General features: G+C 37.0%; 4 protein-coding genes across 8 annotated transcripts; 1 reads left to right on the top strand and 3 right to left on the bottom strand.

Annotated features, from left to right (window-relative positions):
• Positions 1-11: 11 nt before the first annotated feature.
• Positions 12-12,635, bottom strand: NOV (Histidine kinase-, DNA gyrase B-, and HSP90-like ATPase family protein). Its single transcript, NM_117449.4, has 13 exons — positions 11,729-12,635; positions 11,305-11,642; positions 10,596-11,154; positions 10,367-10,480; positions 8,571-8,736; positions 6,617-8,298; positions 6,032-6,241; positions 3,581-5,821; positions 3,186-3,298; positions 2,317-2,713; positions 1,916-2,230; positions 1,364-1,621; positions 12-1,157 (listed from the first exon to the last, which is right to left on the bottom strand). Exons 1-13 carry the CDS (start codon positions 12,506-12,508, stop codon positions 141-143), a joined length of 8,190 nt encoding a protein of 2,729 aa, NP_193111.2. The 5' UTR covers positions 12,509-12,635; the 3' UTR covers positions 12-140.
• Positions 12,636-13,427: 792 nt separating this feature from the next.
• AT4G13730 (Ypt/Rab-GAP domain of gyp1p superfamily protein) lies at positions 13,428-17,522 on the bottom strand. Of its 3 annotated transcripts, none has more exons than NM_117447.5 (9): positions 17,083-17,522; positions 16,907-16,999; positions 16,485-16,589; positions 15,681-15,833; positions 15,027-15,125; positions 14,796-14,924; positions 14,476-14,655; positions 14,086-14,202; positions 13,428-13,799 (listed from the first exon to the last, which is right to left on the bottom strand). In NM_117447.5, the coding sequence occupies exons 1-9, from the start codon at positions 17,398-17,400 to the stop codon at positions 13,644-13,646; spliced, it is 1,350 nt and encodes a 449-aa protein (NP_193109.1). In that variant the 5' UTR covers positions 17,401-17,522; the 3' UTR covers positions 13,428-13,643. The 3 variants fall into 3 exon arrangements, with proteins under 3 accessions (NP_193109.1, NP_974542.1, NP_001190721.1); NM_202813.2 differs by having other exon boundaries at positions 13,451-13,799; positions 14,055-14,202; positions 17,083-17,425; NM_001203792.1 differs by having other exon boundaries at positions 13,458-13,799; positions 15,681-15,800; positions 17,083-17,499.
• A 1,211-nt stretch (positions 17,523-18,733) lies between these two features.
• AT4G13720 (Inosine triphosphate pyrophosphatase family protein) lies at positions 18,734-20,894 on the top strand. 2 transcript variants are annotated; one of them, NM_001340876.1, is made up of 8 exons: positions 18,734-18,940; positions 19,029-19,093; positions 19,306-19,369; positions 19,477-19,486; positions 19,885-19,916; positions 20,010-20,122; positions 20,224-20,300; positions 20,410-20,894. In NM_001340876.1, exons 1-8 carry the CDS (start codon positions 18,766-18,768, stop codon positions 20,531-20,533), a joined length of 660 nt encoding a protein of 219 aa, NP_001328955.1. In that variant the 5' UTR covers positions 18,734-18,765; the 3' UTR covers positions 20,534-20,894. The 2 variants fall into 2 exon arrangements, with proteins under 2 accessions (NP_001328955.1, NP_567410.1); NM_117446.3 differs by having other exon boundaries at positions 18,774-18,940; positions 20,410-20,805.
• A 283-nt stretch (positions 20,895-21,177) lies between these two features.
• On the bottom strand, positions 21,178-25,271 carry AT4G13710 (Pectin lyase-like superfamily protein). Of its 2 annotated transcripts, NM_117445.3 has the most exons (8): positions 25,046-25,271; positions 24,694-24,750; positions 24,449-24,505; positions 23,886-23,972; positions 22,411-23,053; positions 22,221-22,324; positions 21,997-22,135; positions 21,178-21,908 (listed from the first exon to the last, which is right to left on the bottom strand). In NM_117445.3, exons 1-8 carry the CDS (start codon positions 25,147-25,149, stop codon positions 21,687-21,689), a joined length of 1,413 nt encoding a protein of 470 aa, NP_567409.1. In that variant the 5' UTR covers positions 25,150-25,271; the 3' UTR covers positions 21,178-21,686. The 2 variants fall into 2 exon arrangements, with proteins under 2 accessions (NP_567409.1, NP_001190720.1); NM_001203791.1 differs by lacking the exon at positions 24,694-24,750 and having other exon boundaries at positions 21,181-21,908; positions 25,046-25,269.
• Between the last annotated feature and the right edge of the window lie 1,974 nt (positions 25,272-27,245).

Here is a 27,245-nt window from a genome sequence, read left to right as displayed (position 1 = left end):
AAACAGGTTGTGTTATTGGGTCAGTTTATGCATGGATTCTCGTTTGGTTGGGTTCTGTTAAAATACCCATCTCCGTTTGAAAGAATTGAATTTCAAAATTAATAATATTAAATAGTAACATTGTGTTATTTGATTGAGGTTTAAAATGTAACGTTGACCTCGTTTCTCTGGTTGGGCATGAGAACCAATAACCGGAGATGACCTTCTTGGCATAACTTGACCGGGTTTCTATGCTGTGTGAGGATTGCATTACTGTTTCCTAACAAAACATGAGCTATTATGTAACTCTCTCCTTTCTCATTTGCAAATTGCCATTCCCTCACTGTCAAGTTGAAATAGTCTTTCCGTGTCGATACCGTTGCTTTCACCTCCACGTACTCTTTCTTACCACCTCGGTTTTCGATCATGAGGTCGTAAGGTAAACCGGTTTCGCTCTGGTCGTTAACCCATTTAACCAGTGCCTCATTGCCGTATTTTGCAACAAAGTATCTGTAAGCGATTTCTTCACCTTTTCTACCGGTCTGTTGCGCTTGTGCAGCCCAAGGTGTGCCTGTATGAAGCTGGTCTCTATCGCTGAAATTAGCTGTGAAGGAATTGTTCCATTCATGAGGAAGATTTGGATTGAGATGCATAGCAGCCTGATTCCCTGAGGTTGAGCCACTAATCATATGCATAGAATGCAACGGGTTTGGCTCACTAGCTCGTGAACTTGTGCCTGCACAATTATCATATCCAGAAACCAAGTTGGTATTGGTCATCTCAATCGGTATTTTTTCTTCAAGAGCCTCTGTTACATCCTCTTTGCTGCTACTAGTGTCCAGCTCTTGTTTAGAATCATCAGTGTTGGTCTTGCTAGAACCATGTCTTGTTTTAGAACTTGAAGGTAACCAGCTCAAGCTTATTCCAGCTTTCTTCTTCGCTTTAACAGCAGATTTGAGGGACCAGATCTCTTCACCATCAGGAACCTGATGAACTTTCTGACTGTTCAGAATGAAGGATTCCATTTGCTCCTCGCTCAACCCAGATTCTGCCATTGTTTTGATCAAGTGAAGGAAATTTGCCAAATGCAGATCAGGCACTCCGTTGAAAAACAAACGAGACAGTTCCATGAACAAGGAATGGGAATCCAGACTTGGTGTTGTGTACAGAGCTTTATCCTGAAGACAACATAAATAAACATATAATATCAGTAAAACCACATTTTTACAAAACCATTGTCCCAGTCAAGAGGATATGGCAAAAGTCTACTTGCATATAAACAGAGATGAGTTTCAAATAGCCTCAAAGCACAATGTCACAGCCCATACAATCCCAAAATATTTAGGTTAAATTGTCGCAAGAAACAGAACGAAAGAAGACATACCTGCAGAAGAGAACTGCATTTGAACTCCTTTTTAGAGCTGATGCCATATTGCGGTATGACATTCCTATAGGATAACTTATCAACAACAAAGACTTGTAGACGTTTGACTTGACTATGGACTGTCTTTTTTGTTTGGGTATACTTCTCATGATGAAGAGTAAAGATATACCGCTGTGCATAAGGCAGAGCCCAGTTAACAAGTGACACTGTTACAGTATTATCTTGCAAACCTTCATATTTCGCTTCACGCTTTACCACCTGAAACAATTACATAAACACCACAGAGTGAATTGGAATCGAGGCCATGGAAACTAGTGTTATAGTAGAAACGGTAGTGTTATAGTAGAAACGGAGACACATATATCAGTTCTACCCTGTATATAAGCTACAAGATGATGGTTCTGCGGATGGTTTTAGAGTTAGTGCATCAACACAGTTCAAGAAAGGCCTACTCTTGTCCATCAGAATTCTAATGTCCATAAGAGGCACTTTGCATGTATAACTAAGTGGCTTGCATTTCAAATTATTTTTGTGAAGGAGAAGATTAGTTACCTCAGAAATACTTGGAATGCCCAAACTGTGCATGAGCCCAGACACTTTTGTTTGAAGCACTTCTTGCCCTTCGTCATCATTTTCCCCAAAGCTAATAAACTCAATTTTATCCTTGTTTTTAAATCTCTTCTTTAACTTCTCATTATCACACCAACATACGAGACCAAACGAGGAGTGCAAGGAAACCCACTTATCATTTTCAGTAGGGAGTACAGTGTACTCCAGTTCTGAAAGTCTCTCTTTAAAATGAATAACATCTTCGGAAGATTTGCCAGAGTTCAAGTCATCACTCCACTTCAGGAAAATTTTGAAGACCTAGACATAAATTAAACACTTTAGCAAAGAAGTGAATAGAGTGAAGATAAACAGGACAAGACTGATAAGTTAAGTAAATCACTTACAGCCTTGGCGGCAGATGAGGGTGACACATTATGTGCAAACTGCCCTAGAATTTTAAGGTACTCTTGAAACGAAGGCGTCTCAGGTACTCCACACCCATTCACAAAAAAGTCATGTAGACCTGGATAGATATTGCCCAATGTTTTTCTACGCAATGGTTCCACAACACTGCTGATCTGCGAACTGATCTCTTTTATCTCATCTAAAACGCCAGCAGAATCATTCCAGTAAACATCATCAAGTGACAAGAATATTCCCGATATCATATCATTCTGCCTACTTGCAATTCCATGTGGTACAAACACAGACGGAAGAGTATGAAGCTTTTCAGTAATTTTCTGTTTTGAATCAGCCATTTCATTCCACAAATATTTGTAAAATCTGGTAATCTGAGAGATGCTGCAAAATTAAAGACAAATTTGTTTGCTGTTAGAAAATACATCAGCAGAGACTATCATCATCTAGGGTTTTTGGAGCCACAAAAAGGGGTGGAAAACAAACACTTGACTAGAAGAAGCATGTTGTAACAATATAGAAAGAAAAACAGCTCATCTCAAAATAAATTACATGGGCAATTTATCTGAAGTCTATGGACTCTGTTCGTCCTTACACATAAAAGGCCTTTAGAAAAACGTTTAGAACTCAGTTATTATGTTATCAGACCTAATATTTTAGTGCTAAATAGAAACAAATCACCAGCAGAATATCATTTATCAGCAGTAAATCATCCAATGCACGACAGTGAACAGTAGTTTAAGAGCTTCTATATTCATAATAATGTGGAAAGAAAAATGTAAAAAAAAAAAATGAATGGAATTAAAATCAGAAAATTCAGCTAGAAAAAATAAGATGCTGTGCTTAAAAAACATACCTTGATTTGAAAGAGTCTCCACAGTGTACCCAAGATTCTAGGACTTCCAAAGCATCATCGAGGGAAACTTTGGTCTTAAAACCAATATCACTAAGTAACTTGACACTTGTAACCTGTTACACAGTTGCCCCAATAGAGAGGATGAAAAAAGAGAGGTTAAACAAATAGGTGAAAGAACTCCTCCGCTGAGTAAGACATTGTAGCGAAGTTTAAGATATTAAGACAACACCCCGACCCACAAAGAACCCACACCTCTAAATAAATTTCAAGACCATCCATGTAATTTTATAAGTCCATAGGAAAATACTCAAAAGCCAATTATTCACTGCGTATATTAGAACTAATAGTTGTAGTACCAAGCACATTATAACATAAGTAAGCAAAACCAAACTAACCGTAGGAACTGCATAGGGAGCATTCATGCCAAGTATTGACTGCACATCATCACAATCATGATAGAGGTCTTTTGAAAGATGCAATTTGCTGTCCATGCTTGAAACTATCCATAGAGAATCACAAATTACCCTCATAAATGAAGATTCTGATGATCTGATGATACCATGCGTACCCGAGTTATAGTTAACAGTTGTTTTGTCATAGTAACAATCGTCCCACAGTCTATCAAGGACTTCCAAAAGATACTTGCAACCTTTACGGCCATTACTTTTGTGCAAGAGAGACAAGAGATCAACTAGTTCCGGGGATTCCCAGTCTTTAACAGTTAAATCAGGAGATAACAAGTTGATATCATACTTTTCACAGTGTGAAACAGAATAGAATTCAGCAATGCTCTTTTCAACTTGAACTACTTGAACAAAATCAGCTATTCCAATCTCTTGAAAAAATTCCCGCCACTCCTTCAATCCGCATGCATAAAATTTTGATGCTGGATGTTTCAAGTAGGTACCATCAACCACATGCCATGATATATCCAAGTTTTTGGTAAGCTTCTTCATGTTGACCTGGTTTCCATATTCTTCACCGAAATGAATTGACCCTTCACCTAGCTGTTTCAACCCATAATTTGATAATACCAGAGCTTTGCTTCTCAACTCAGAAATAATGTACTTCCTCTCCTTCAGACAAATATGACAGCCAGATCGTAGATGTGTCATCACAAAGCATAAGTAATCAACCATTAAACCGTCCACTGCACCTGTACTCCTTGCCTCAAAGGCTGGTAATATATGAGCTTTAACGATTTCATGTGCTGACAGCTTTTGAACGCCAATTGCACAAAGCATGTTTACAAGGTCATCCACAGAGGATTTTTCATCAACAGAAGACGCCAAAAGAAGGGAATGATCAATGGTTCGGAGATTTCCATATAACACAGGAAATGCTTCAAATACATCACCAAGATCTAACCCAGTGGTGTCATGGTGCAACCACACTGCGCCTTCATCTAAAGAGGTGAACTTACCATTTGAGAGGGGAATAAATGGGATCTTGTGAAGGTCATCTATAAGACTCTTATCTATACCTAACTCTACATTACCATGCCCAGAAGAACGGAATAGTAGGTAAAGTTCAGTAAGAATAGACGATAACCATGTAAAGCCCATTGATTGTAGACAACCATTCTTGTGACTCAATGAAGAAAGAATTTGCACCAAAGTCTTCGGTCCATAGTCTTCAATGCCGAGTGCCCTTGACAGGGAATCTGACAAAACTATATCTTTGTCCAAAAAGCCCAAAGCAAGATGCTCCTGAAGCAATCCATCCTTAAGAAGAACCCTAATCTTTTCATTCCAGTTTCTTAAAACCTTGCAAGGAGGAACCCATTCTTCACCGTCTCCCTCAAGCAGCAAGCAATTGGTTGTTCTCAATCTAGATATAATAGAACGAGGGAGAGAAGAAAAGAACCCATGCACTTCCCCGACGAGAGGTACAAGCTGCATGTATGAGGAGACACCTTTACCCAGATTCTGGGTGAAAGAAGGAAGACTGCAAAAGGACCTTAACGCATCCACAAACAAACCCGGAAATTCTGACAACAGCCACTGGTTCCAAGGACTATCCTCATCAACATCCTCCCTTGATGATGTAAGAATGAAATCCCCTTGTATAATAAATTTCAAACCATAAGTTCTTAGAGGAAGAAAAGCAAAAACAGGTTCTTGAATCATACATGATCTGTAAGTTCCATCTTCCAGCATGTCAAGAGTGAATCCTATGGAAATTTCTGTTGTCTGAACATCATCACGAAGATTGGTAGCCTTTAATTTCTCTGATGCCACAAACCATGTCATGCTATTTTCCCCACATGAAACCTTTACGATATTCTTGCTCACAACCTCTTTCCTCATGACCAAGAGAGAATCGTCAAGCACGTTTCTGTATACTATGCACTGGAGGCGATGTAGGAAGAGTAATAAAGAAGGGTGAAGGTCTGAAAACATAGGTTCAATGTGATTCACTGTTGTTCTTTCGGAATCAATGGCTCTGAAAGGAAGTGTAATGCAAGTGTTCCATCCTGCATCCTTCAGGTGTAAAGCACGGCCAGATAACATGCTGCTAAGCGATTCAATATCATGAGGAGGCACAACAGTCGGTAAAATATATCCAATCTGACCCTCACTTATATCAAACTTGAAATGGAAACCATTTGAGTGGATCTCAGGAGCATCAGAAACCTGGAAAGTGGACCCAAGCAAAAGCGTTACAAGGGATTATTTGAGAAAGAATTTGCTATAATTCGTCTAACAATTGAGCTTAAAGTTCATATAAGCCTTTCAAGCTGGCATGTCTCTAGAGAATGTTTTGGAATAGAAAGAAATTCCAAGGCCTATTCTTAGCTTAACATACTATAATCCTAAACTCATTAAAGCTTGGGTTGTACATACCCGAAACACTGACTTGAAGCCAATTCCTTTCTTCCCTATGTATCCACCAGATCCTTTCTTTGTGGATTGACCAACATCACACAGGGCCCGAATGTTCTCAGGCATGAAGCCACACTCGTTGTTTAAAACAACAATCCCGGTCTTTTGAAGAATGAATGTGAGTGTGGGTTCCACGTGTTCAGGGTATTTATTGTCATCAGCATTTTGAACCTGAAGCAACAATAGCAAGAGAGTAAGAGGATGACAAAATGGAATGTCCACTAAACCTCCTCCTGTTCACAGAAATGGTATAAAGAGACATCTAACAACCTACGATATTGCCCCTTACATGGCTACCAAACATTTTAATACTCATTAACCCTTACAATTACAAGAACAATGATAACAGGTTCATCTACAAGTTGACAGCATATAGGTATTGCTGAACTACTAATCATCTTAGGCAGAGTAGAACTCGGCCTTATGATACACACATATGCATAAGGTTGCACCAGATATTTATTCAAGATATTTATTCAAGCGAACCCAATTAACATGGTTGTAAGAAGATTATGAACAAAGAAAGAAGAAGGTAAGAGTGCTCACAAGTTCAAGAATGAAGTGTGAATCTTGAGAATACAGTTCTTGGGACAAACACTGAAGTGCTCTTCCTAACCGAGCATGTTGTTTCTGCAGCATACTCATCTCAGAACCAGAAGAAGTTAAATCCAACCCAAACTCATCCCGTCTGATTGAATCAATAACAGAGGCTCGATTATCATAAAATTCAGGTGCAGTCTGGGTGAAAGCCTCCCCAACAGAATCACATAAAATCCCTGAACCACCAAAAGTGTGACAAGATTCATGAGGTTCTTCTTTGTATTCGCACGACTTCTCTGATACGATCATGCATCTTTGTTTGGTCTGAACTGGGTCCTCCAATTCGTTTTGCACAAAACCTGCGCCAGAATCTAAGTTGGACGAAGCATTCTCCACTATTGAAGAGTTTGGAGAACATGATGAGCAAAACTTATGGTAATCACTAATCCACTCAACAATGCCTAGCAGCAATCCGGCATCATGCAGCATGATGCGTTGCTCTGTTTGCTCGCATGCAGACAAAACTCTTGTAGGAGCATCTTTAACAACAGAACGTAGTCCTGGTAGCAAGATATCAACAACTAAACTGCGAAACTCCCCAGGTAGATAGCCCAGACAATCAAGAAGAAACTTAGAGGCAGCATAGTCACGTTTAGCCACTTTAGCTTTCTCTCCTACAACTATCACTTTGTCAAAAGAAGTGCTGAGCTTTTCTGGCCCATGCATTTGCACAAGAGAATTCCTATCATTTAGCTCCATCTCCTCGGAATAGTTATAAAAAAAAACTTCAAATGCACGTTTTGCATAGCATTTTAGAAGGGAAAATGGTAGATGTGTTCTTCCATTCAATGATATCAATGACAACAACTGTGCAGCAGTACGGTAAGCAGATCCTTGAAGAGCAGCCTCTAAGAATGAATCTGCTGTTGCAGAAGGATCTGCTCTGATAATCTTACCATCCCTTGTCACTAGACACAACAGATCTGTTGAATTAATCTCATTTAAACAGCCCATAAGAGGACCAAACTGTGGAGCATACCTAAGATCCCAGTGACACCATGAATTCAAGTCTGACAACAACGGAACCCTAAGCAAAACATCTAAAACCTCTTTGGATGCAACAGCATTAAGAGTGGTGCTTCTTGCTTCAGTATCATTTCCCACTGTCAGGGATTCTTCCAGATATTTACTTGTCAAAGAGTTTTCAGCTCCCAACAATGTTGCAGAAAAGAGGACACATTTAGAAGAAGACTTCTTCTTACCAATGATTTCAGAGAAATTTTCCTCTGAATCTCTTCCGACAACCTTGAAACTGATTGATGGAAATTGTTCTGCAACCAGTCGAGCTAATGTTTGTCTAGATAGTACTTTATCACTTGAAAATTCAGAAGCTTGCGAAAGCAGAAGAGTCAACAGATTCTCATTCACGTGGACCTCCAGAGGAAACTCTTCCTGTAATTCTCTAGATAGAAACCTTTGAAGTTGTGTTGGTAGCAGTAACATATGTTTTTCCAAGAAAGCAAAAAACCCACCCCAACCAAGAGACTCAAAATCCTGTACTTGAAATTGCTCTGCCAACAAATTCTCGCAAGTCTGTAGCTTCCTAAAGATACCAATGTGCTTCGCTCCAGAAAGATCATGCTCAAAATACAAGGAAAGCCTTCTAATAATTTCTTCGACAGTGTTACCTAATAGATCAAATTGATCAGATTGCAAAGTGCTAGAGAGATAAGAGTAGTACCAAAAGACTACCATAGAAACTTGTTAGATAATGCATTCCAAGAAAACAGTTCCCATTCTATTATAGTTCCTTTAGATCGTATAACTTGGATAAATAATGTACTTGTCATGATGCTACTTTGTAGCTTGACCATAGTTTGAATAAGTGTTTAAAACAACAATTACCGAAATTCACATGCAGAGAGCAACAAATGAAGATAGAGAACATAAATATACTCACAGTGTGTAGGAGGCATAACATGCTGAGTCTTGCTTAACTCACTGTTTTCAATTGGGTTAATTTCACCAACTTGATTTCCTGAGCCTGTATTAGTCGTATCACTTAGGCTTGTCATTTGAAAATTATCATATATGCTATCCCACATACCACGTCTTAATGAAGTTACCTGCAAATGTAGCATAGGAAGAAAAACAATAAAGCAAAAATAAGAGACAATGGGTATAGGAAGCTCATCTGTAAGCAAGTTAGAACCCAATCCATGCAAGCAAATGAGAGAATATCAATATTTCTTTTTGTTCATATATTTATTATTACAATTAAACATAATATGAAATGCTTCCAGGGCAAGTTAGCTTTCAATTTAACAGAGAATATTTTCACTTTTTTTTTGCTCAACGTAAATAAAAAGGTATAGCCTTTCAGAACAACACAAAACAGCACTCTTTCGCCAAACAAGGTGTAACACATTTCAATTTTCTAATCTATATCCTACATTTGAAAATGCATCATATTTCTTTATTATAGTAAACAAACCAAATTAAAAAACGAAGTAAACAAAGTCCATAAAGAAACTCCTGAATAGAAGGGGTAAAATAAAGTTACTACTCAATCACAGCAAACATGTGCAAATTTTTCAATCAGCAAAGTAAATGAAATGAATTGATCATAAATAAGAAACACGAGATGCTATTGCCTGAAACAAATTTCCCACTGCACCTAAGAGACTCTTGCACTGTTGTGGTTTTATTTTCTTCTGATTGCCAGGAATAAATAAAGAGAATCGAATAACGACAATGCAGACACTTCTCAAACATTGAACAACAAGATTTTTGCACAAGACACAGAACCAGGTAAAAAAATTGAGATGCTACAAATGCAATGTTAAATTTCAGGTGTAAACAGGAATAACAAAGGAATTTTCATAATAGCAACATCTGCAACATGAGATGTTGGAAGGTTTCCATTAATTAATTTAATAAGTGGGGGTCTGGAGGTGACAAGGGGCACGAGTTTTGAATGATCCACAGTCTGTAGTATTTTTGTCCTTATCCAGCTTGCCTCAGTGACATTGTGATGTATCAAAGAGCAAAGCCGAACTAGGGAAGTTTCCACATTTGCTGAGCTCAACTCCAAGACTTTGCAACTGGGTGCTAAGTCTTAGTTCAAGAGCAGAGATAGAAAAACAACAAGAGCAACAACTTAAAACACTGTAAAAGTATGAGTGAAAATCGTCTAACTTTTAAATTCAGCATTTCTTCAGAATTTAAAAGGAGATATCATAGAAAATAGTGAGCCTGTGTTACACGGTGAAACTACAAAAAATCTTTTCAAACTGGGAAAAGCAACACAAAGCAAAATAAGAGGGGAAAAAAATGGGTAAAGAAAAAAAAAGTAAAAACGGAAAGGTGAAGCAAAAAATGAGTATGGATGTAAATATATAGCAAACGTAATCTCGCATCCTTCACTTTGAAAATATATGTGCAGTTATTTTTCATAAACATTTGATGGATTAAAAAAAAAAAGTAGTAACCAAACATCCATCTGTTCTATCCAAATTAGGAGATACCAGAAAACAGCTATTTCACAGAGAGAGAAAAAACAAGTGTTGCAAAGAAAAAAAAGACGTCAGATTAGGAGGATTTGACCTCCAAGTACACTTAATGTGAATGGCATGAACAAAAGTAAATAGGAGGCATTAACAGAGATTTTTGACAAAATTCTTCAATTGAATTAATGAAAGCAAGAAAACAAGAAAAATGCAAAACACTTTAAACAAAAGTAGTATGACCACTCACAGCGACATTTAGTAATCCAACAAACGGAAATGATGACATCGCTTTAGCTCTTTTAATCTGAGCTCTTCCTTCAGAGCCCCCCAAGTTGTAAAAAGACAACATTTTCTCGACAAACTACAATAATAAAAGAGAGTATTAGAAAATAAACAAACATGAAGCCCCCTCACACCTCACTTAAGATAATTCACTCTCAGATTAAAACAGTCATACAATCTCAACATGAACTTACCGTTGAAATGCTTAGCTCTTTACATGTGTCCTTCCAAGTTGAAATGAACAATCTTAAATCTCCTTCAGAAAGTGTAAAATCAGCCTCATCGACACTGAAAACCTTCTTAGCTTCAGAATCATCAGCCAATTTAGGTATCTCTTGTTTCGCATGTCCTTGTAATTTAGAGGGGGATTTTCTAAGCAGTTTGGAGGAATCAGATTTTTCATGATTACGTCTTTCACCCTTCCTTTTCTTATTGGAGCCCCCAAGACGCTTCATCTCTTCCGCAACAGATGGATATGGACAACTATTGATATGGTCAGAACTATTAAGATTTCTAACCTCATAAACATTATCATTTTCATCTGAGCTTGAAGAATCAAATCTTATATGCTTGCCACAATAATCCTTATGATGTAAAGCAAATGAGTCAGCTCGCTCAGAGACAGTTAGAGATTTATCTCGCTGTTGTTTCTTTGATGAGGGGATGTGATACTTCTGATGCAGCTCAGTCAGTAAGACTTTCAGTGTTTCACCTTCTTGTCTCTTCGCGTCTAGAATGAAAGATACATACATCCTATAAAAATGCATTAAATCACATAAAATCAGCTAATGCAGTTCATACTAAGAACAACCAGATCCAACATTAATACCAACCTTACTGTAATATCAAAATTATTTAACTCATAACCAAGTTTAGATAATCCAAAAAAGAACAATATCATACCGCAAGCTCTGAATACGCACACCAAGCTTTTCCTTGCTTGTAACTGACTTTTGACTTGCAACAAAATTCAGAAATTCATCGAGCTTAACATCTTCTGTCATATAAGTGTGCAGATAGCTATCAAGAAATGATATTATCTCCTCACTAGTGATCTTAACTGGTCCAGTAGAACTGGATATCGATGGAAAATACAGCAAAACCAGTGGATGCTGCAGCAAAGGTCCCAATTCCAGATCATCGAAAGAATCAACAAACTCGTTCCGGCATATTGCCACTTCCAAATCATGCAGGGTCACAATTCTTCTAGCCCCAACGAAGCAGTGAATAAATGCATTGATCTACAAGACATCAAAAGATATATCTATACGCTATTGACAGTGAACATAGAAGCTCTGCAGGATATAGACATAATTTCAACGCTTACCTTGCCTTCAATGGCCATAAGTTGACGAAGAGAAGGAACATCTTGCATTTGCACACCCAAGGAACGCCAAGAATCAGCTTGAAGCTCTTCTAAAACAGCTCTCGACACTCTAGTCGAAGAAACACTCTCTCCAGCAGCAACAAATAATTTACGCGTCTTGTTAACAGCCTTATCAATCCGCAAGACATCAACTTTGCGCTTGGGTTTTCCAGATGACTTCTCTCCATGGACTCGAGACACACCACTATCATCAGTTGCTATAGGGATCGGTAGAGATACACTGAAGGAGTTATTAGCACTCTCACCGGAAGCAAAATTAGATTTTGGAACCACATCAGTCACTTGTACAACCTCCTCTTGTCGTCTTCGTTTCAATGAAGAGTTTTCGAAAGCTCCGTGATTCTGAGAGATACTGATATCATTATTAGGTATAGATTGAGGTGGGAAAGAGAAGCTGTTTTGGTTATGGTTTTGAAGGAAGTGATTAGCAGCGGAGCCATATTGGTGAGGGATTTGTTGATGAAGGAAGTTGAGATTTTGATGGGGTTGGAAATTAGGGTTTCCGAGAGAGAAGTCAGGGAAATTAGGGCGGTAAAAATTCGCCGGAAACTGAGGAATTGGGTATCTAATGGGTTGATTGAAATTGGGAAAGACAGGATTTGCCTGAGGAAGGTATCCTCCACCGGGAACGGTGTTGATGTTGATGTTTCCGTTGGCTCTGCCGCTTCCATTGTTGGTGGAGGGGTGTAGAGACCACGAACCGTCGTGGTTCCCTTGCATTCGTCGGCGAGGAAAAAAGTGACAAAATAGAAGAAGAAAGAAAACGGTATGGGTTGAAGAAGAAAGGGTTTAAGAGCGTCTCTGTCTTGAGTTCTGTTTATATACGCTGAGAGTGGGTTTGTGTCTCTCTGTTTGTTTCGGAGGGTTAGGGTTTAGGGTGAGGTTTATCCGGTTTTTGTTTCAATTGAGTAAACCGGAAATCCGGATTTCCAGGACAATTTTTGTTTGGGTTCATTGGTTCGAGACAATTTCGTGTCAAGCTGTTTGGTTGGTAACCCCCCTTGAAGAGGTATATGATGTTTATATAGTGAATTGGTTCGAGACAAAAAACAATTATTGTTTTATATCACCAAAACGGACGGGTTTAACAGAACTGGATTATGGTGTAGTTACTTTGAAATTAATATTTGATACATAGTTTTATAATGTTGACTATGTCGTAGATAAGAATATAAGATGAGAAGAATACAAAAAAATACAAATAAAAATACAAAGAGAGGTCACATTGTATTAGAAAATTATGAGAAATTGCAAGTTTTCGAACAGAGAATTCGACCAATGAACATGTACCAAATTGAGCAACGCACCGATCCATTTGTGAGTCTTGGACGCAGTTTTAGAATTCTCCAAAAAGAAGATAATAAGCAGCAAGAAGAAAGCAAACCAGAAAAGAAGCGAAGAGGAAGAAGAGATAAGAGTATGGATAAAGAAGGATCATAATCAAGAATAAGACTAGTGAAATTGTTCCACATCTCATTTCTTTGTTTCTTCGCAAGTAAATTCTCCTTCACGGAAAGAAAAAATGAAAAAACAGTTTTGACTTTGTACAAATATTTATCAGCAACTACTTGTTGATTAAGCTTTACGGTTATTTTTAATCAATAATTTACCAAATCAAACCAAGAAACTTTCGTGAATAGATCAAAGCAAAAATATAAGAAAGACCGATCCTAAAACCCTCTCTCTATTAATAACTCTGTTACACACAAAAAACATCATAGTCTTTAACACTGAAGCAAAGTTTGATCTGAGATTTTCTCATGCAGCTAAAATTACCTTACACAATAATGTACAGACGAAAGTTGCAGAGTTTTATAAAGGAGTAGGGAGTGAAATATTATTAACCTGAAGATTTTTATTTAGTGCGTAATTTGTCTGCCACATAGAGCATGTGACTGATGTTTGTAGGAGGATAGTTCTGAAGAAGTTTGAGGTTCGACGTAAAATCTCCAGCAAGCAAACGCCTTCGAACTAGAATTAACATTGCACAGCATATCCGCAGTAGTGTTTCCTGCAAAATAAAATTCAGTTACACTTGTAAGCTTTTTCATATCTCGCAAGATAACAAGCGCCCGTTAACTCAATTCTGCTAATTTAAATTTTTTACAGTAAGATGCAAACCAAAACCAATCTCTAGGACTATAACATATACAAATCTCTACGTGTATATGTTTTACTGTCCTAAAACCCACCTGCTCAGAGGTATTTGAACGTTTAATGACTTATAAAAATGCAACATTTGAAATTGATCTCGTTCACAACTTACAGAAGCTGAATAGTAGTAAGCTGAATACTACCTGAGGACCTTCCGGGTCGCTTAAGAGTGTGTCCCAGATGTGAAGGCTTTCCACGAAATTGAATTCTTGAGTCAATAGGAGTGTGATCCATCTGAATGCATAGAATTGCGGGTTTATCTGAAAATTGACACAGGTCTCAAATGTCAAAATGCTGAAACATTTAAACAGAAATACAGAAACTTGAAAACTTAAACATTTTGAAAGCGATGGTACAGTTTTGGTTGTTATCAATCTAGTAGTTAAGGTGGATTAAGAATTTTTCAGCACAACATTCATGCAACACATAGCTCTGAACCAGTAGCAATACATACTGGCAAAATATTCTACAGAGACATAACTAATGAATATAGCAAGACGTCTCATCAGCCAAGGTTGTGTGAAATATCTTACTTTGGTTGTGACTTCTAAATGACGCCAAAGTTCTTCATCATGATGCTTCAAGAGCAACGACAGTCTTGTTATAGTGTAACGTATACCCACAACACTGTTATCTAGTTGTTGACAGAAATTATCTCGAAACCCACTCATCAATTCAACAAAACAGAAAAATGCATCTGATTCAGCGTATGCCTGCATAACTTAAAATGCCAGTGTTAAGCAAACGAGGAGAACTAGTGGTGTGTTACCCAAAAAGAACTAAAAGAGGTAGAACAATATGTGTACAAATAAAATAAGAAAAAAATGGTACATTAGCAAGGACAAGTACTTACTGCATTTCCTTTATCCGGGTCATTTTTGAAGATGTAGAAAATAGGTGCCAATATCTCATTCATCCCTTGTACATATCTGATGCCAGGATTCAACTTTGCGAAAATAGTCAAAATGTTCTTCAAAGCATCCTAGACATGCAAAACATGTATAAAAAGACAAGAAAAACTATCAGTATACTGATGTTTTAATCATCCCAAAGGCTTTAAACTATAGCAAAACCAACACCCAACCTGATTAGATTTTGCAACTGCTGAATCCCCAGAGAAAAAGTGCATATCTGGATGAGTACGCATCACATCGCGTTCTATTTGTTCCAAAACTTCTGTGTCCTGAACAGTATCAAGTTGAAATCAGGAAGGTCATTTTGCAGCTTTATATGCAACAAAAACGGAATTACTTTACTAAAACAGGAAGAGAAAAGGATCTTTTCATAGTGATCATATTCGTATGCGTCACTAATGAGTCATGCTAAGCATATGAAATAAACACCATTGTGATAACAGTCTGCCTAAGCATTTTTGCACACTTTTGACAAGGCACCCTATACAAATATTTAACTGTAGCAAACCTTAACTATCCAAACACATAGGAACTGAAGGTAAATATTCACAGGAAAGTTGTTTATCAGACACTAAGTGATAGGTTGAACTAAGTGAGAAGTCGCAAATCATGAATAGTTAGTAAAGCTGTATAGATCAAATTTATAACTTAAGCAATGACATCCCAACATCTGAGAATCATATAACTCAGCTACATAATCCATAAACCTTCTAATCTTTCAGGAAAAGTGTACATTTCAATAAGGAGTTAATAACACTAAACCTTGTCATTTCTTACAAAAATGATTATATTTGTAGATATCTCAAACTGCAAAATCTGAATACCTTGAAAAAATTATTCCATAAGCTTGTTGTTCCAAGACTTAAGGGATGATCCTCATGAGTAATCTCTGACCTTGAAAGGGCACCAGGGCTTTCGATTTTTGGATCATTACTATCACCGCCCTTTGATTTATCCATTTTCCTTGTTACTTCTGACTAACTAGCCACAAAAATATATAGAAACCAGGTTAATTTTAAACAGAAAACAATAACGGAACATGAAAAAAGGAAGAATTATCATCCAGATTACATAAGCACCTCTACAATGACCGAATTCTTTATCATTAACTACTATATGTTTTAATATGACCTTTAGGAGGTATCACATGACCAGTGGCCCTAGATCAGTCTTCTTAGTCAAATGCATGACACCATTTAGCTGACATGATGTTATACGTACAAGCTTCTGGATCAAAATAATAAAATAAAATAAAAACCATCATAACACCATCATGACACCATCACCGAATTCTACTAGGCTAGCAGAACGCCTAATGACAGTCATCATTTTCTATTGGCAGTGCGTTTTCATCATAACACCCTTAGCTACTGGCAACAGACATGCCAGTATGCCACTATGTTAACTTCATTGCTCATTTCTCTCCGGTTAACAGAAATGCGACTGTGTCTAATCGATCAATCTAGCTAGCTATTACTTTACAAGAATGGCATCCACTCTAATCAGAAATTTGATGGAATATCCCGAAGGGGTGATCAAAAGAGACTGCCGATTAAGCCAATTGTGTAACTCTCTTCACAAACCAATCAATACAATGTTGGAGTATCAAATCACCAAAACGGACTTACAGGGTTCATCAGAAGCTCCTCTTTGAATTGCTTGTACTGAGACCTTTTCTTAGCTAACTCAGAAGACCACAGAGAGCGATCCGGTGACAAATAATCCAACAAAAGCTGTCAAATTCAAGAAAACAGCATGAAGCATAAACTGACAGAATTAGTAATCGGAGAAGAAACTGTATCTTCTTCATCTTGCTTAAATTGCATTCTTTTTTTTTTTTTTTTTTTGAACACCAATTAGTAATCGGAGAAGAAACTGTATCTTCTTCATCTTGCTTAAATTGTACCATTTCCATACACTCTTAAGGATTTCATGAAAACCACAAGCAAGTTCAAAGAAAATTCAACAACTCAAAATAGATTTGCATTACTAAAAGCACAGTAACAATAATGATCCATAAGCTAGACTGAAACTATGCGAATGGCGTTACCTTCCAAACAATGGATCGAATTCCAGCATCATCAGGTAGACCTTGTGAAGCTATCTTCCTCAATTCCTTCAAGTCTATCACCTTCTTCGATAACTGAAAAAATCAAGATGTAAGTATATCACAAAGAGAAATCAATCAAAATGCATAGAGCATGAGGTTGATTTTAAGCAACTAACCTCAGCCACGACCTGCGCTTTTCGAGAAACATCTTCAACAGAAGAAACTGCGGGAGTTTCAATTCCAGCACCATCGTTACCACTCCCATTCTGCAAATCGTTAATCTCAGATTTGGAAGGAGGACGAACAGGAAGAGGAGGAGCTGGTGCGGTGGAAATCGCGGAGGGAGAGGAAGAAAAAGGAGGACGCTCGACGATCGGAGGAGATGGAGGGGTGATGGAAGTGGCGGCAGGATTGCGGAGGTGGCGATCGTCGATGGGAGGAGAGGAGGACCAGAGAGAACTGTTGAGCCACTCTGGGATACCTTTCTTGGCCATGGATTTTGATTTTGGAAATGTTTTTGATGAGTCTCTCTCTCTTTCTTTATTTCTCTACTCGGAGACGGAGAGGTTAAAGTTGAACCAAATGTGCAATCTTGTCCCGGTACAGCTGGGTCTTCTTTGGTCAGGGCGTTGTTTTTCATTTGTATGATTAAAATAAAAATTAAAAAACAATACAAAATCAAAATGTTGTAAAATGGAAGGGGAATAATGTAAAAAAAAATAGCCAACTTTTTAAATTTAATTTCGTTATTTTTAATTTATTGCATAAGTTTTTAATTACTTAAATAGTGATATTTGTTAGTATATAAATATACTTTGTTACGAATATTATTAAATTATTATCGTAGCTTAACGGTAGAGAATCTCTTAAGTGTGTATAAGGTCAGCAGTTTAATATTCCATGGACGCATTTTTCTATGGACTAATGTGAAATTATTTTTCAATGGTCTTTTTAGAAAACTTAAGAAAACTATAGTTTTTAGAAAACAATCAAACATAGTGTAGTTTAGAACGAAAGCTCAAGTAGATATTGAGGACAAGTAAAAGTAACACATGAACTAGAATCTTGCATATTTTTTGGTCCTAGGGCCAGAAGCGGTAGTGTACGAGAGTCTGGTTGTCGTACAGGTTCTACTGTCTGATTGTTTTCCTCATTAAATCATGCACCATTAGAGAGTTCTTGCATCGACACTGTGTAGTTCAATCTGACATTGTCATTTTGCTACATGGAAGACAATATAAAACAAATTAAATTAGCTAATTAGTTTTATGTATTTTGTGAAAGAAAAAAAATTGTTATAAGTGATTTTCTCATTACTAGAAAAGGATATGTGAAAAGTTGAGACAAGCAAACTAATTATGTACTTTTTAATTACTACATGTACTTTCTTTCCCCTTATGTATATAAACATTTATCTAAAAATGCCTATATTTTCCTGCATATAAAATCTAAAATGTTCAACTTATGTTCGTAATTTGCATAATAATTATAAATTTAACCTAAAATCTTATTTTTATATATTTAATTACAATTTTTTAAAAAAGTATTATATAAATTTCTTAGTTATAATAGATAAATATATTTTCAAAACATTAAATAATCATAAAACTAGTCTTCGATTAATTTTTATATAATTATAATTTTTTTACTAGGCGCTAGACCCTCTTTTACCGTCCGGCTAACGCTTAGCAGTCATGATTATACAAAATCGCTGCGGACCCTAATTGAATGAAAAATGGGTTTACTTAAACCAATGATCGGTTTACTCGTAATTTTACTTTGGACGAACGAGTATAAGTTTCAATGGGCCTAAATTAAAATGGACTTAAGCCCATTTTTTGCAAAGAAAAATTAACAAAATGACTTTGCTTTCGCTATCTGAGACTGAGACACAGACAATGGCGGCGGCGGCGGCGAAAGCAGCGGTGGTTTTGCCACGGCCGGTGACGTTTGTGACTGGAAATGCTAAGAAGCTCGAAGAAGTCAAAGCTATCATCGGAAATTCCATTCCTTTCAAGTCTCTCAAACTCGATTGTGCGTACGGCGTACCCTTTTCGATTTATCTCTCTTGACATTACTTTGTTTCTCATTTTCACTAGGCTCATTGTGTATTTCCTTGCAGTGCCTGAGCTCCAAGGTGAGCCTGAGGATATTTCCAAAGAGAAGGCTCGTTTGGCTGCTCTTCAGGTTCACAAGCTTTTAGCTTTTTCTAATCTGCAGATATATTACTTGAATTGATTACAAAAGTCATCATATTTGTGTTTATGTGTAAGCTTGCTTCTTATGTACTGTTGCATTTTTGTTTCCTTCTTTTGAATGTGGACGGACTAGTAATAGTAAGTTAGTGACTAAGGATAGTAGAAACTGATATAAAGAGTGTTTTGATTGTAAATGAGAAGGTGGATGGACCAGTGCTTGTGGAAGATACATGTCTCTGTTTCAATGCTTTGAAAGGGCTTCCTGGTATGATTGGCTTTTAGATTCTAGTTTTTTTCATTTACTCCATGTACAGCAAATGGTTACACAGTGTTTAAGTTTTTGTTGATTTCGTTTTATGTTGGATTTTTCAGGGCCATACATGTAAGTTTTGTTTCTTCATTCTTCTCCTGATTCTGTGCTTGTCAAACTTCATTTGAAGGATAGAGTTTCTCCAGTTCCACTTTGTTGTGTTGACCTCTTTCTTGAGTGGTAATGTGTTGGAAAATTGTCTGGTTGGGTTGGATCAATACCTGTTCTTAGTTCTTCTAGGCGGTTGCTAAGTGGTGTGAGTGAGTAGCCAAATGGAGTCATCTTATTGTATGTTCTGATTCATAATTTATTACTGGACTGATTTGTAGAAGTGGCCTCTATATTTTTTTTGGAATCTACTTCTGGTCGATATTAGATCTAATTAGCCTAGGACTAACTGTATTGGAGCTATGTTGTTATCTCTAGAGTTCTTCTTTGTAGCACTTTTAATCTTCTTTCTATATTTGCAGAAAGTGGTTTCTAGAGAAGCTTGGTCACGAAGGTTTGTAATAGCACTTGTTTCTCTCACTACAGCATTTGTTTCATTTATCTCTTACACTGGTAACACCCAATGTTTGGTCTGACTCATGTACAGGTCTGAACAACTTACTGATGGCCTATGAAGATAAATCAGCTTATGCATTGTGCGCATTCTCTTTCTCGCGTGGTCCAGGTGCTGAACCTCTTACATTTTTGGGGAAAACTCCGGTATGTTCAACATTGTAACCACTCTTTTATTAGTTTTGTTCTTTCTCTGTTTGTTTATTGTCAAAGTTTGATTCTTTTGTCCCTTGTGATTGATGTGGTAGGGTAAGATAGTTCCAGCCAGAGGACCAACTGATTTCGGATGGGATCCAGTGTTTCAACCTGATGGATATGACCAAACGTACGTTTCTGTTATATCCCAGAAAGCATTGTATTAAACCTCGATTTATCGGATATTGGTTAAAGAGAAAACTAAGAGTGCTTGGTGATATTCTCTATTTTGCTTGTAGGTATGCAGAGATGGCAAAGGAAGAAAAGAACAAGATATCACATAGGTACAAGTCTTTAGCATTGGTGAAATCTCACTTTAAGGAGGCTGGCTATGTGTTCCAGACAGATGATGGTACCATTTAAAGAGAACCAGAACTCATTCATCATTGTCTTCTGCGTTTGAAGAATGGAGCACCAATCACTCACCAGATTCTTGTTCCTATTCTAAGCTCCTTTGGGAATATTGATATTGTAACTTTTTTTTTCCTCAAATACAAGTAGAAACCATGGATTGCAAGAAATAATATATTTGTATCGTTCGTGTTGTTCATTAAATACTCGCGGTGAGACTTATATGAATCTGATAAGCCCATCCGACCAGAAAGCTAAAATAAATGTTGGATGGCAAATCTAAAGGGGAATGGGATGATATCATGTTTCACATGAATAGCCGTTTGTGATCACACAAAGTATTTATGAGAGAACAACCAGTAGGTAAAGCTCCTCATATTTTCTCTTATCATATTTTCACATGAAAAAAGCTTATCAATCGGATCTAAAAAGAATTTTCACATGAAAAAAGCTTATGAATCGGATCCAGAAAGAGTAAAGAAGATCCCAACACGTAACGTGCAGCGCAGGGAGCAGAACCACTAAAACCTCAACCCCAAAAGAAGAAACAAAGATCGCATCAAATTATTTGTGGGTTTGGGATCACATCACATGTTAGTGTAACTCCTTTTGATTTACTCACCTCTCATCTCACAAGTGGTTTGCTTTAGGTTACATAAAAAGATTTAAACAGTTTCTTCATCCATTGAAACAATTGACAAAACCAAACAAAACATAAGATCCAACGAAAGTTGCATTCAAACCAAAAGCTTTTCAATCGTTTGTAACAATTTTTTGCAACTACTATCACTAACTTGAAAGGGAATTAACAAAAACAAACACCCAAACAGACAGACTCTAGAAGTAAGGGAGGATCCATTAAAACCAAAGGACCTTAACAATCCCTAAAAAGAACAGCAAAAACTAAAACCTTAAGAGATTTGTAAACTATAAGAAAACTTTTTGAACAACGCTTCTGTGCTTGCTCCTCTCTATATTCCCACCTTTTTTTAAGAAGACGGAGAAGAAGCAAGCCGAGGTTGACCAATTCCTACCACCTGGAAGAAAACGGGACATGACCGTCCTAAAAGCCGAAGAATAGTAATACTACTATATATGCGCTTTCCAAAGATATGTGAAAGGGGTTTAGGGTTAGCTACTATGGTAGTGGTATAGAGAGAGACGACTAGCAAGGTCTTCCCTTACGGCAACCTAGTGCTCCTGCAGTAGAGGTAATAGTGTCGACCATAGATGATGGTTTAGCTGCTAAGCTTGAGGCTCGTCCATAGCTAGCAGATGCTCCTGCTCCTGATGGCCTGAAGAATGCTCCATTCAGTAGAAGGTCTCCTTCCGATCTCCAATTCCACTTCTTCCACTCGCTTGCATCTGTCTCTACTCTTTTTGTCACCTGTGGATCCATAATTTAATCTTTCTTATACATATAACAACATCTTATTACTCTGTTTAAGCAAACACAAAGGTTTAAGAAGTTGAACCTCTTTGGCGAAGCGGTCCATGGGAGCAGCATATCTGTTTCCTTGACTGTTGATGGTTGGCTCTGCACTCCCACCAATGGCGTACATCTCCCAATGTGTGTAGTCGTTGTTAACCACATGGAAGTACCCATGTCTGCACCTGCATTACAATTACAAAACGAATTTTCTACTGTCAGAACAAATGGCAACCAATTTAGTCTAACTAGTTGAGAACAAGTAGTAACCTTGGCATTCTCTGAACCAGTCCTTCTCCAAAATGGTTGTAAGCAATGGTTACTTGCATCAGCTTGTCCTTTGTGTACGAGTCACTATGCCCAAGCAACATCACCTGCAAACATACGAACATACAGTGTTATGAAAACAGAATCAGCAAATAGGTTAGTGGTTTGGAGGAGGGCAGAGAACAAATGAGACCTCATTGTGGTGGGTAAAGTGGTTATTGGAAACGGTAATAGCAGTAGAACCCATGACAGCATCGACAAGGCCATCAGCACAGTGAGAGAGAGAGTTATGATCAATCCAGATATGAGATGATCCAAAAATAGAGACAGCATCACCATCAGCCATTGTCCTCCAACCAAAGTGAGATGGCGAGCTTCTAACCATTGCATTTCCAGTAGGCTTGCAATCATGAATGTGAAGACCATGAATGATGACATTGGTGATAAACTGGATGGTGATGCAAGCACCATTGGCTATATGGACGTTGGAGCCACGGGCATCAATGGTCTTGAAACTATTCATGATCAGCTCCTGTTTCAGCTCTATCACCATATCCCTTTTGAACACAATCCACAGAGGCTCCTCCTGGATGACAGCATGGCGTAGAGTACCAGGTTTGGGATTAACAACGTCTTCATCAGTCGGGTCAGTAACAATGTAGAAGCGTCCATCACGACCACCAATTGCGTTTCTTCCAAAACCAATGCCACAATCCGCAAGGCGTTTACGGTTCTTGTGCCAGTTACGGTCACAACGCCAACAGTCATCAATTGGATTACCAGTTCCACATGAGAAGAATCCTAGCTTCCTTCTTGCTGTCCTGTTCTGTTCACTCCTGAAAATTTCATAACCCTGAAGTTAGTTACATCTCATGCTTGATAGATTATAATCAATCACAAACAGAGACAAATCTGAGAAAATAAAAAATCAAAGAAATGACTTTTTCTTTTATTTCACCCAAATCTACAGGCTGATTAAATATCTCAGCCGCCAATTCTGTTTGTTCTCACCTAACGTAATAACTAACGGTTCCAATTTTTGTTGATTTATGAGGTCAACAAAGTGGTTGTCGAATAAATCCGAGAAAAAGTTCCATTAATGTTCGGCTAGTGAAAAACCTAAAATAGACCAGACCATAATATATCCAAATGAAAGAGACTTCGAAACTTGAATGCAACAAAAAGACGACAGAAGCAGTTACTAAACCAACCTCTTCGTGTAAACCCCAAATTCAGTCACAGAGAGAACAAAAAAGTGAAATACAATTAATGTAGTAAAGGAAGAAAACGCCGTTTAAACTTAAAACCATAAAACAAACAAAACAATGTCCGTGCAAGCAAGCAAACGACTCTGACAATCGCGAGAGCATGGTGAAGAAACGACAATGTGTCAGTTTTATGCGAGAGAGAAGGGTTTTGTGTCAGTTTTGTCGTTTCACGATGAAATTAAAAGCAAAAGTTTTTCTCTTACCCATTAATAAAAAATAATTCAAAAAAGTAAAGGTTTTTGTTCTTTCTCTCATAGTACTTGTTTATGTGTTCTCTAATTAATTTTATTTTACGGTTCACGTGAGTGGGACTTAGTCGCGTCTAAAATGCAATCGCAGAAATCAAAAACGCTTATTAATGCATTCACATAATTATAGAGAAAAAGAGAGAGAAACGCACATTTGAACAAGCTTAGCGACTTCATCAGCAACCATATCTGGATCATCAGCAACGGCGTGTTGTTGTTGTTGTGGTTCACCATCAAGCCTGAAACCCAAAAAAACCACAAATGACGCGACCAACCATAAACTCGTAATTAACCAACCAAACTTTATGACACGTGGTCACATCACAACGCAAGTAACCTTCGATAACTGTACACGCAAGAGAGTGAATTGACTAATTTAACCTCGGGTACAAATTAACTCTATTGACGTGGAATATTAGAATTAAAAAATATTCTAAAGAGTGAAGAGACAGAGCATGTGTGACTGAGCGGCGATGAATGCAAACCTCTAACGCTACATTCGAGGAATCAAAAGAGCAAAAAGGTTTGGTTTAACGGAAAATGGATCCGACGATCTTAATCCAACGGCTAGGATCGTTAGTTCATTTTCTACTTTTATCTTTAATACTATAAAATAAAAAGGATAAACATTAAACCCTAGCAGTTAAAGGCGCGTTTCATGTATTGTGAGCGGCGGCAAAAAAAATGAAAATCAAGTTTTGTTCTCTTTTTTTACCTTGTCGCCGCCATTGTTGAGCTGTTTAAGCTCTGAAACTCCTCTGTTTTCAGCTTCCTAGTAAAATCAAAAAACGAAAAAACAGAGTATTATTACGAAATCTGGACAAGTGATTTCAGTACACTCACAAAAGAACAGTAGTAAAGATCAACGGCTAAGATCGTTAGTCAATTTCCACTTTTATTTTTATTAAAAATGATAAACCTAGCGGTTGAAAGCGCGTGTTATGTTTTGTTCCCTTTTACCTTATCGCCGCCATTGTTGAGCTATTTGAGCTCTGAATCACCTCTGTTTTCAGCTTCCTGGAAAAATCAAATACCGAAAAAACAGAGTATTATTTCTAAATCTGGAGCTTAAAATTGAAATCTTTCACAATAACAGTCCTAAAATTTCAAGATCCATAAACAGAAAGCAAATCTAAGAAGAAAAAAACAAAGATGAATCGTGAAGCGAGATTCAACAAACAGAGATGGAAAATTCTCAAAATCATTCACAGAAATTAACAATGCAGCTTAAAAAGGAGACTTAAAAACAACGAAACAGAAGATAAATAAACATCGAAAGAGAAAAAAGGAAGATTCGAGAAGAGAAAAAGACCTAGAGAGAGAGATTTCACTGTTCCGGAAAATCATCGCCGTGAGAGCTAAGACGACGAGCACAGCGACACAAACACTGATCAGTTTCTGAGAAGACGACGCCATTGAAGCTTTCTTCTTCTTCTTCTCTAAAGCTCAACGGAATTTTCTCGCACTTTTTCTGGGAAAATAACCGGGAGAGAGAAAAGTAGAAGAAGAAGAAGAAGAGTGACAGATTTAGTGTGCACAAGCTCCAAGGAAACCGTCTCCGTTTATATATACGCAATAAAGTAACGTTAACGTTAACACACGCCGCTACTTAACGGAATATGTTTGTTGCTACTTTTTGATCTTACAATCTTAGCCGTTGATATGTTGAGATCCTCGGATCCCTTCCGTTCCCCTAATTCTAACGCCGTAATTATTAACCAAATCCTCATAACTGCCGTAACCGCCTCTTGTCTCATGTGTATAAAGTACTAATCCTCTTTATTAATCCTTATTATTAAAATTCGTTCCGTAGAAGAATTAAACCATCGATTTTTTACATTTCTGTATAATCAAATGTTACTTAGTACTTACTCTCACTAACTTTGCTTAGGTTTCCTAATCGAATGATTATTATCTTGATCCATTCAAGATACTGTAAATAAATAAAAAAGAGAACATTTTCTAAAATAAATAAGTTATATACAGTATTTTGATAAAGGAGAAAATTAAAAATGTCTTAGACGTAAAAAAAATAAAGAGAAAAGAGAAAATTTTAAATTGGAGAACCTGCAATTGGCGCCTAGCTACCAAAATTAAAGTTGAAAGCTTTTCAATATCTTTGTCACTCAACATTTATAGTAAAAATAAATTTACTCCTACTATTTTTAGGTTTACGTATTTTTTTCCAGTGATAGTTGCTTCTTTTCAATGTAGACAAATCTCCACCCCAAACCAAACAAATACCTTGCAAAAACTGTTGGACACAAATGTTTGAAAAAATAAAACGTTGAAGATTTTGTAATTTTAAACGGCTAATTAAACCAAATCAACCTAGCAAAATTTATATTTTCTATACTACAATCAGCCTTTTTCTGGGTAATTATTTTTTCACCACTTCAAGTTTGGTCTACACTAAGCAAAAGTTAAATCAAATATGGGACAATATAATATTGTCACAAAATATATTATTACTATCCTAAAGTAGGAGAAGCAGATGTGTTTACCGAGAAAGGAAACGCAGAAGTGTGATTGGTTAGTGGGGTTAACGAAAATTAACTAAGCAATTAACGAATTAGAGAGCTTGAAAATGCCAAGTCATCAAAAGGCAGTGTGTTCCGTACGGAAACTAAATGGGTCACTACTGGTTTTATGCCGGATTTATTGGAATAGTATTTTCTCAATTTCCGATTATTTTTGGTTTGTTCTGAAGCACCAATTACGGTGACTAGTTGACCAGCCACATCATCATGCATGGTCGCCAAATGTTAAATTACGTACGGCGTTGTTGGATTATTATTTCAGTCCATGCATCAATCTAAAAAACATAAGTTACATAAATAATGGTGGATTTAAATGTATCTTTTTTTTGGGGGGGGGGGGGGGGGGGGTTTGTTTTAATGTTTGTTTTGTTCATTTATCCATAAATTTCATTCATAATTTTTTTTCCATAACTCTAATTCATGCTATAACATTTTCTATTTGTTTATTATTTTGAAACAGGTAAAATATTTATGAATTAGTTGTATATATAGTTGTGGATCTCATAATAGCAATCATGTCGTACTCATGATTTCAACCATATATAAATATACATTTTGTAAATATCATTATTAGACATTATACAATACTCAACTCAATCAATACAAACTTTTTCGTTGAGTGAATATTAAGGATGAGACAAGTGATTGATCTGTATATGCAAATCACTCTTTCTGATTTTTCTTCTTTCGTAATTCCTGGAGGAAACTGTTAATAAGTTTTGGCCTTTTGTTAATTATTGGTTTAGAAATATGATTATAAGAAGAAATTAAAAAGCTCACCTGATTGAGAGCTAGCTTAAAGTTCAGAATGATCTTGAAGGAAAGATGATTTATACTCACATTATACGGATGGTGATACAAAATATACTTAAAATTAATCTTCTTAACCTTATAAACATTATATGTCAAAATCAACAAATTTCGATTAGAAAAGATGTGGGGGAAAGTGAAAACGTATGCAACAATTCTTTA

Source organism: Arabidopsis thaliana, chromosome 4 (assembly GCF_000001735.4).
Source record: "Arabidopsis thaliana chromosome 4, partial sequence".
NCBI lineage: Eukaryota > Viridiplantae > Streptophyta > Magnoliopsida > Brassicales > Brassicaceae > Arabidopsis > Arabidopsis thaliana.
This window is presented reverse-complemented; position numbering and strand designations above follow the sequence as displayed.